Genomic DNA, 10,392 nt, shown 5'->3' on the forward strand with positions numbered 1-10,392 from the left:
CAAAAACACAATATAAGCGTACATTCTGTGGCCAACAGATGCCAAGGGCTCAAGCTAATCTTCAGTCTTGACCTCTCTTGCAGTTTCTAACAGTGCAGCTGATATGTTCTGTACCAAAAATCTGCAGCATGTAAGGACACTTAGATCTGAGGAAATGTGACAATAAATTGAAAATTAAAATACTGTGTGAATGAGGATAGGTGGAATGATAAAAGGAAGGCAGTGTTCTTTCATACCTGAGATTGCACTCTGTAGCTCTGAAGCTTGTGAAAGGTATTATTGTAGGACACGTGACGATAATGAAAAGGAAAGAATTTTGGGGAAATTTCTTATAAGCAAAATTTTGTTTAATAAGAACTTATTTTATCAAATCTGTGTCTTGTGTGATCCATACTTTGTAGAAAAAGCAATTCTTAGTATAAGGCCACATAAGGACTTTTTGCGTGAACTGGTTTAAGGAATGTGCAGAGCATTCAGAAACTGTATAAAACCCCCTTAATCTTACTTCTAAAAAAATGACTAGATCCATGATACAATTCTAAAGAAACAGATTTACAGGTTGAGAGTCCTGTCTTTTCTCCTACCTTTGTGCTGTAATTTAATATAAGATGGTAAGCTTCGTTTTGGCAAGTTTCAGTAAGATTCTGTGTATTTGCATTTATTTCTCCTGCACTTTTATCCTTTCACAACCTTTGCCTTTCATGACGTATGATAGGTTTTGGTTCTTCCCTATTTGTCTGTGTCATGGACTTCTTTAAAAAAGATGATTATGTTTCTAGTAACATGGAGAATAATAATAGTCTCATTACAGGAAAGTATGATTTCTGATTATCAAAATCCATTTGCAGGTACGCACTATGGCGAGAGATTTATATGATGATCATTTTAAAGCTGTTGAAAGCATGCCTCGAGGAGTAGTTGTAACGCTGAGGAACATAGCAACACAGTTAGAGTCTGCGTGGGAACTTCATACAAACAGACAGGTGAGTGTACCTCTTTAATTTATAATGTGTGATGTCAGTGGAAATCACCTAATAATGTTTGGACTAGTCTGTCATGATGTAAAGGAAAGTCACAATATGTCTGGCTGAAATGTGGGGATTTTTAATGCATGAAATTCATATTTATGTACTTTACTGGGACATTATTTTTCAAATTAAGCAAGTGGAAAAACTGTTACCTTGTTTCACCATAGTTGTCTTTTTGTCTTCCAGTGTATTGAGGGAGAGAATACTTGGAGAGACTTGATGAAGACTGCTCTGGAAAACTTAATTGTGCTATTGAAGGATGAGAATACTATTTCTCCATATGAAATGTGCAGTAGTGGCTTAGTTCAGTCGTTGCTTACAGTTTTAAATAATGTGAGTTTATAGAACATAAGTCTCTGAAGAAAAACCTTCTAAAAAAAATAATGTAGGCATGTACCTTAATTAAAAAATTTATTATAAACGTGGCTTTTTCCCATCTTGATGAAAATCAGGCAGTTAGTGGTCTACCTGTGGAATATATGCTGTCACAGTAGATGACTTCAGTTCAAGTAAGCCATTAAAAATCTTTAAATCAACACTGGTCAGTTCTAATGGCTGATATCATTTAGCTTTTCACATACAAATTTTAAATAGGGAATTCAGTGAGACTAAACAGATATTTTTACCAGTATAAAGAATGAATGTATTGCTTTGTATTAGAATTAACATGTATTATTTTTTTCTCTTAGAATGTTGATTTAGATGTGAAACAAGACTGTAGTCAACTGGTAGAGAGAATAAATGTTTTCAAAACAGCATTCAGTGAAAATGAAGATGATGAAAGGTAAAAACCAAACCAAAAAAACCTTTGCATCTATGAAGCAGTATGGTATGTTTAAAATAATTTAAAGGCAAAGGAACTGTTCTGTCCATTTCAATTTGTATTTGGAATAGAAAATTGGTATTAAAAGACAGCATCTGCTATTGGAGTAGCAACTGAAAATCTTACTGAATTACTTCTATCTGTAAGAGTAAACTATGCTGCATGTACATCTCTTGACAAATATAAAGGTGACTTTTGTTCATCACTGTGCATATTAATAATTTTCTTCCTGTGCTGTAACCATGTGACCAGAACAGATGATACCAGTAGAAATATCATGCCAAGATATTTGCTACAGCTGGGTACCATTCTGTGAGATTCTGTAGAATTTTTTTTCCTCTTTCTTGTGTGGTAACGTAGTAACTGTTCACTTTCACAGTCGTCCAGCAGTTGCATTAATTCGGAAATTGATAGCGGTGTTAGAATCTATTGAACGTCTACCTCTCCACTTGTATGATACACCAGGATCTACATATAATCTTCAGGTAAATGTATGGTGATAAGAATATATCATACTGAGTGATACACAACTGAATGTTATATGTGAATCTCAGGAAAAGTTACACACATTAAGTCTGTGTGAAGCATATTCTTGTAAAAGTGGATAGTATTAAGTAAAGAATAACAAACCTTTTGACCTTTATTTTCCTCTAACACTAAACCTAAATTTTTGGGTGTTCCTCTGCTGTCACTTTTACACTATGAAGTGAAAGTAAATTTTGATTAAGGAGATAATGTGTTTGTTTTGGTTTTTTGTCTTCAAGTGTTGTTCTCTTTATATTGGAATATGCCCGCTAGTAAGTATCCCTACTACTTGAATGAGTATTTTGTTGAAGACGATTATAAGACATGTTTGTTTATGATGAGTAGGGATGGGCTATAATTATTAAAAGGGTCTCTTCTAGGGCTGTGTGTTCTTTTGGTAATATAAGACACCTGGAGGATCAGCAGCTTCTTGTAAAGGAAAGCTGCAATTTGGCTAAAATTATTACTTATTTTTTGTCCAGTTTGTGTGGAGTCTTAATTTTACTATTTGAAAGCACACTTCAGGATTTTGCAAGATGACAGTGAAGTGTGAATATTCCTGTTTTGATGTTAAATTACTAGAAAATAGTTGCAGGAAGTTGCAAAGACACTGCTGCTATTGAATATTTTGAAAAAGCATTTTCAGTTTTTATGGTATTGTAGTTGCTAGTCTCAAGGTGTGGAAATAAAAGCTATGAAAGCAAATGAAAAGTGAGAAGATACCTGCTTGAATGTGTAATTGACATATATTGACTGTTATATTAAAGTATATTTGGTTAATTGAAAAAGTGGAGTACTACGGAATTACTTTTTAAAGCATTAAATTAGAATATAGTTTGCTTAAGTTGCACAACAAAAATACTTGATACAACACTAAAACTGTTGTAGTGAAATACACACTTACTGCTTTTCTTAAAATTACAAAACCTAAACAGAAAAGCCTATATTAATGTTCAACTACTCTTCCAGATATTGACAAGGCGCTTGAGGTTTCGTTTGGAACGTGCCTCAGGGGAGACATCTTTAATAGATCGAACTGGTAGAATGCTAAAGATGGAACCATTGGCAACTGTTGAATCTCTAGAACAGTATCTCCTGAAAATGGTGAGCAAAGTACCACACACACAGTTCACAAGGAATGGTTGCATTCTGCATCTCTTAATATTTTATTTCTTTTTACTCATATGTAGGTAGCAAAGCAATGGTACGACTTTGATAGGGCTTCATTTGTTTTTGTACGAAAACTACGTGAAGGCCAAACATTTGTGTTCAGGCATCAACATGATTTTGATGAAAATGGAATTGTTTACTGGATTGGGACAAATGCAAAGTGAGTTTCTTCAGAGCTTAATATTTTTAAGTTAGATGCAATAAACTGTGATCCATGGGACGGGATGGGGAAAGAGAATTTGTAATGAAATTAATTCTGTGATAATTTTTTTAGGAGAGGAAGGTATCTTTACTTTTACTGTTGATCAATAGAATTACATTTCTTTTTGCTCTACTTAAATAATAGTAAAATGTGAATCTCTGAAGTTGTGTTGAGAATTTGTTTATATGCTTACCTAAAAAATGAAGGGGTGGGGAAGTTTGGGTCTTTGTTTTGATTTGCCATGGTTTGGTTTGTTTTTTTCCAGATTTGTTTGTTTGTTTTTTAAACCACTGTAGTAAATGATGTTTGGAACACCTCTAAAGTTACCTGATTATCTAAAATTATATGCATAATTTTGGTTTGTAATAAACTCAGCTGTAATATACAATTCACAGTAAATGTCAAATGTTACTGACACCTGTTTTTTGTAATGTAAGTAATAATTGAACAGTATATTTCTCTTTTTAATATAGAACTGCATATGAGTGGGTAAATCCAGCAGCCTATGGGTTAGTAGTGGTTACGTCCTCAGAAGGAAGAAATCTGCCTTATGGCCGCTTAGAAGACATCCTAAGCCGTGACAGTTCAGCTCTCAATTGTCATACTAATGATGATAAGAATGCTTGGTTTGCCATAGATCTTGGCCTTTGGGTTATACCATCAGCTTACACGTTACGCCATGCTCGAGGTTATGGACGATCTGCTCTCAGAAACTGGGTTTTCCAGGTATCTAAGGATGGACAGAACTGGACCACTTTGTATACTCATGTTGATGACTGTAGTCTCAATGAACCAGGGTATGTCAGTGTATTTTATCACTCTTTATAAAACTGAGCTCAGTTAAAAGCGTACTTGGCTGTAAACTAATTTAATGTGTACTGTAGGCGTAATAATATAACTATATAAAGAAATGGTAGGTCATCTAAATTATCAAGGATGGGCTGGAAAATGAGTGATTGATAAGTTCTCTGTATGGTTCACATAATGGCATTTGTGCTTTTCCATCGTTGTAAATGTTGCATTTGATATTTTTTTGAGAAAATAGTGGCACCAGCACTCATCCAAAGTTTGTCCCTAATGTTATTAGGTTTTATGTATCTTGTATTCTTGGCAGTTTTCTGATGTTATCCTTACATAATCAGCATTGTGGTTTTGTTTGCTTTGGTACTAAGGTTTTTTTGGTTTGTCTTTCGGTTTGTTTTTTTTCATTTGTTTTTGTTTGGTTGTTTGATTATTTTTTTTTTTTGGGGGGGTCCCGCACCCCCTTTCTGATAAATTTAAAGGTCTACAGCAACATGGCCTTTAGATCCACCAAAAGATGAGAAACAAGGTTGGAGACATGTTAGAATAAAACAGATGGGAAAGAATGCCAGTGGGCAAACACACTACCTCTCCCTGTCTGGATTTGAACTTTATGGCACTGTGAATGGAGTATGTGAAGATCAGCTGGGTAAGAAAAAGAATGTGTATATCCCATTTGTTTTTTTAAATGCTAATGAAAGTACAATATAAAAATCAGTGTGAAAAAGCAGGTTAACTTTTGCAGTGGAACTTGCTTAGAAACAAGCTCCAAATTATTCCCCGTTCAATGCTTTTAAGTCTTTTCATTTCAATTTACATTTCTTGTAGGAAAAGCTGCTAAAGAAGCTGAAGCAAACCTGCGAAGGCAGCGGCGTCTGGTCCGTTCTCAGGTATTGAAATATATGGTTCCAGGAGCTCGTGTAATCAGAGGAATTGATTGGAAATGGAGAGATCAGGATGGAAGCCCGCAAGGTGAAGGCACTGTTACAGGAGAATTACATAACGGTGAGCACAAATGACCTGAATTTGTAAATGTCTGTAGCATGATTCGTTCATGTGGAATGGTTAGCATTAAAGTATTTCCTTTGTAGTGTCTTGAAGAAGTTGACAAAACTTTAAATATTTTGGGAAAAAGGACCTCAAATACTACAACTGTTGTCGTCCATTTATGGAATTCCGTTTTAATGCATGAGAAATAATACTTCATGTAAATGAAACTTTGGTAGAGCTTTGCTTAATTACAATATCAAATTGTTATTTGGACATCTGTTACAAAGAAGAAAAAAGTGTATGAAGGTGATTGATGCAAACTGATTAATTAAGCTTTGGGCCTGCAAAATCTATAATTACCTTCTTCATTTCTTCTAGCTTAGCATTTGCAATATTTTTCTTGACTTTTGTTGTATCCTGTACCTTTTCTATCTTGTTAGCTTCGTTGGGATCAAGTTGTTATTTTTTTAATTAAAAGCATGAACAGTAATTAACTTACAGAGCAAAATAAAAACCTGCAACAGCCAGGGAGGTCAGTGCTCAGGAAGCTAAGATATTGAAGAGGTGATAATCTTGTCAGCTGAACATGCTTTCCACATTTTTCCCCCTCTCCCGCTATTTTAGGGTATGTAAGACTTACTTTGTGTCTGAAGCATCATCAGCCAGTCTTAGGCTCATTCTTAGATTTTAAAATTTCTTCTAGTTTGTTGAGTTGTCAGCTCTCAAACATGGAGAAATGTCCAAAGTACAATGTTTTGAAATGTTGTGAAACTTTGAATCTTATTTAAGCCATTCAGTATAGCTTGTAGGGAATTCTTCCATCATCTGTATGTTGTTCTTATCAGATGCAACAGTATCCATAGCCACATTGTCACTTTGAAGACTTTAGGTATTATTGGTGAGTAGTATTCTGCTAAATCAGTGTTTTTTTCCTATGTTCCAGTAAAACTTTCCCATTTAAGCATAGGTGAAATTGAGGTTTATTTATCAAATTGTGATGCTGAACAATGTGAAATGTGTATCCGCAGACTCTTACTCCTGACACAACTGTCTTTCAAACAGAAGCTTGAAAATTGTATTCCATTAACTTTTGTCATTGTTCACAAGTTTAGACAAATCGTGAGTTGTTTTAGGGCTGTAATGATGGAGCTGTAAGACTCCCAAGTACGTAATATGTATTAAAAAATTGTGCAGATTTAAAACTGTTTCTAATTAATATTTTAGGAAAAGGAACTATACAAAACAAGAACAGTTATTTAGTTATACTTTTACAAAATACCCTGTAGTCATACAAGAATAATGTGATCTAAACCTCCTCATATGGAGCTGAGATGTCTACTTCTCATATCTGAAAACTTTATCCATTTTTTAAATACTCTTCCTCCAGAGTGATATTTCTAAATAGAAAATTGCCTGTGATCTTCTGTTTTGGTCTAGAAGTGGTGACTTTTGGATAGTTGTAAGGTAAAAGTGCACCTGACAGTACTAAAAAGAATATTTTACTTCAAATTACCTCTATTCTGTTTAATAAAAGAAAAATATGTGTGTACATCTGGACCTGACATCTTGTTTTGAATTTCTGTCTAGGGTTACACAATATGACTGAGCTTTAGAGGTTTTATTTTAAAGAAAATATGTACCAATTAAAATAGTGACACCAAGTTTTGTTACAGTTAACATACAATAAGAAATACCAGAAGGAATTTTTTTTGGGTGACTCTGAGATTGTGGTACATACTCAGACACACGAAAATAAATTGTTTGGCCCCTATTTCTGTCCTAGTTAGCTAAATTTTGCATGTTACCCTCATTATTGCAGATTTATTACATTTAACTGTTAAAAAAAAACCCAAACTGGTACTCTAATCATTTAATAAAGGAATGGAAGAGTATCATCTCTTTTCAGTGTTGTTTGATCCCAGTGTAAAGTTTCATTCTATGGAATATACTCTTTTTGCAACCCTGAAATCTTACTTGAAATAGTCCTTACCTGACTGCTGTAAAACTTTTCCTATGAGTAAGAAATGTTTGAGTCTGTATAAATTATTGAGCTAGAAAGCTGATTATCAGTAAATGAGTTCTTTCACTTTATAGGGCAAGAATAAGAAATCCCAAACTAATCAGTTTCATAAAATGTCTTCTGTCAGGTAACTATGCTTATCCACAAGCATCCAACAAAGAAAAACGTTACAGAATGTCCTTGCAAGAGTTATAATTTCTTGACAGATATTAATAAAGTTATGATGATACATTTTAATATACATTTCTGTAATTAGAGAATCTAATAATAAAATTTTCAGAGATCCTAGTAGGTCAGGTTCCTTCCTGAAGGAAACTTTACTTTTGGCTGGATTCTGGGACCCTGAAGATAAGAGGCTGATCATGCTTGCTACCTTAATGTTAACAACATTTTAAAATACCAAATTGTTTAAACAGTTCCTTTTTAATTTGGCATCAAGGGTTATTTAGTGATTTTTATTAATTCAGACATGCAGCCCTTAGGAGAAGCTGATCCCACATTGTGGAGCTACTGTCTGACACGCTCCTGTCTGCTTTCTGCTGGATCTCACAAACTCCTGTCCCTTTCCAGGCTGGATTGATGTCACCTGGGATGCTGGTGGCTCTAACTCTTACCGTATGGGCGCAGAAGGAAAGTTTGACCTCAAGCTTGCACCAGGGTACGACCCTGATTCAGCGGCATCACCCAAACCTGTTTCATCCACTGTTTCAGGCACAACGCAGTCATGGAGCAGCTTGGTGAAAAACAACTGTCCAGACAAGACGACTGCTGCTGCAGGCTCCTCAAGTAGAAAAGGAAGCAGCAGTTCTGTGTGTAGCGTGGCCAGTAGCAGCGACATCAGCTTGGGTTCGACCAAAATGGAACGGAGATCAGAAAGTGTAATGGAGCAAAATATAGTTTCAGGCACTGACGTCCATGAACCAATTGTTGTTCTGTCTTCCGCTGATAGTGTGCCTCAGGCTGAAGTAGGGTCATCTTCCAGTGCAAGCACCAGCACCTTAACAGCAGACATGGGAAACGAAAATACAGAGAGGAAGTTAGGTCCTGATAACTCAATACGTACTCCTGGGGAGTCCAGTGCTATATCCATGGGAATTGTTAGCGTAAGCTCTCCTGATGTGAGTTCGGTCTCCGAACTGACGAATAAAGAAGCAGCTTCCCAACGACCTCTAAGCTCTTCAGCAAGTAACAGACTCTCAGTCAGTTCTTTGTTGGCTGCTGGGGCACCAATGAGCTCCAGTGCAAGCGTTCCTAACTTATCGTCTCGAGAAACTTCCAGCCTGGAGTCCTTTGTACGGAGAGTAGCAAACATAGCACGTACCAATGCCACAAACAACATGAATTTAAGCCGAAGCAGCAGTGATAACAATACTAATACTTTGGGAAGAAATGTCATGAGTACTGCAAGTAAGTTGAAGTTTTTGTTGTTTCTTTGGCTTTCATTAGACTTAAAGAAATTTGGATTCTGTTGGCCTGATAGAGAAATGAACTTAGAGCAGCCTTGACCTTGTGTGTACCTGTAGAACTCATGAAGAACTCATGGAGTTCATGTCAGCTGGGAAGTGTTGCATTGCCTTGTGATGTCAAGATTGCACTGTGGTACCCATCAAATAGAAAATAGTTTGAATTTTATGTCTGTTACATGTTTACGAAGAGAGAAAGTATGGTTTAGATCGAGAGGCTGGAACACTAGCAATAGTAGCTAGTGTGGGATGCTCTTGCTTTCTGATCTGTGTAGATTTTGCATACTTACCTTGTATGTGCCTATTTCTGTTATTTTTCTATTTTCCTCAGGAAAGGCAGTTCGTGCATATTGTGGAGTCTCTGAGTTTAGGAACTAGCAACATAGTAGAAAGAAAAAAGTAGATTCCTGCATTCTGTCAGGCTGAGTGACTTAATGTATTCTAATCCTGCATAAGTTTTCTAAAGATGGTATGGTCATTAAGGCTTAGAATCGGCCAATTTTTCAGACATATTAAGTGTAAGGAATTTTGTAATTAACAATGATTTAAATGGCATTATGTACATGCTTTAACATTTGCATGTTCTCAGATTACATGTAGGATCAAGGTATTAGGAGGCAAGTTGTAAACCTGCTGCTTGTGAGTTCACTCTTCTAAATTTTCAGCATGCTTCCATCAGAGTTGTTACCCAGCCAGCCTTGTTAGGTGTTTTGTTCAGTGATGACGATAGTATTTTAACCACAGAGCTGCCTTTCATGAGGTAGGCAAGTTAGAAAAAGTGAAGTTGCCTAAACCAGAAAGAAGCACTCAGTTTCTTGTAAAGCTTTCATGCTTTTCTAGGACTTCTATGCTTCCTTATTTAAAAATACCATTTTGCTTTTAGCATTTCTAATTTTTTTAATAATGTTTTCTTTTTTGTTGAGGAGATTTTTTTTTTTATATATATATTCTTACATTCACATTGTGATAACTGGGATGGGGGGGAATGTTTGCAAACTGAATGAAAAATGTAAATAAGATACTAAAGGGAAGATTTCTAGTAATTGACTCCTTTTTGGGCAGATAGTCAGTGCCTCTGGTTCTGAAGTAGTTCTATGCTGGGGGGGAGAGAGAGAACCTTTGTAAAACATAGTAAGATTCTTCAACAGGATGGTTAACAGATTTCATGAATGATATCATACACTGCTAAATTTAGAAATAAGAATGTGGCAAACTGAATGTATTTTAATCCAATTTTTATACTTTAAAATTATCCCTTATGTAGGAATTTTATGCATTTTATGCAAGTAGAAACTGTAAATAGGAACTTGTGCCCCCAAAAAAGAGACTAAATTTGGGCAAGCTTGCCAAAGTTCTGTAAGAGCACTGTA

General features: G+C 35.5%; 1 protein-coding gene across 1 annotated transcript in view; it reads left to right on the top strand.

Moving 5' to 3' along the window:
• HECTD1 (HECT domain containing E3 ubiquitin protein ligase 1) overlaps positions 1-10,392 on the top strand; it is a 60,103-nt gene that overhangs the window by 30,947 nt on the left and 18,764 nt on the right. The window contains exons 15-24 of the mRNA XM_009700188.1: positions 849-983; positions 1,215-1,361; positions 1,718-1,812; positions 2,231-2,336; positions 3,346-3,480; positions 3,567-3,706; positions 4,222-4,545; positions 5,032-5,198; positions 5,378-5,554; positions 8,130-8,966. Coding sequence (XP_009698490.1) covers positions 849-983; positions 1,215-1,361; positions 1,718-1,812; positions 2,231-2,336; positions 3,346-3,480; positions 3,567-3,706; positions 4,222-4,545; positions 5,032-5,198; positions 5,378-5,554; positions 8,130-8,966 — 2,263 coding nt within the window. The remainder of the gene's footprint in view (positions 1-848; positions 984-1,214; positions 1,362-1,717; positions 1,813-2,230; positions 2,337-3,345; positions 3,481-3,566; positions 3,707-4,221; positions 4,546-5,031; positions 5,199-5,377; positions 5,555-8,129; positions 8,967-10,392) is intronic.

This window comes from Cariama cristata, unplaced genomic scaffold (genome assembly GCF_000690535.1).
Source record: "Cariama cristata isolate BGI_N322 unplaced genomic scaffold, ASM69053v1 scaffold37165, whole genome shotgun sequence".
Taxonomy (NCBI): Eukaryota; Metazoa; Chordata; class Aves; order Cariamiformes; family Cariamidae; genus Cariama; species Cariama cristata.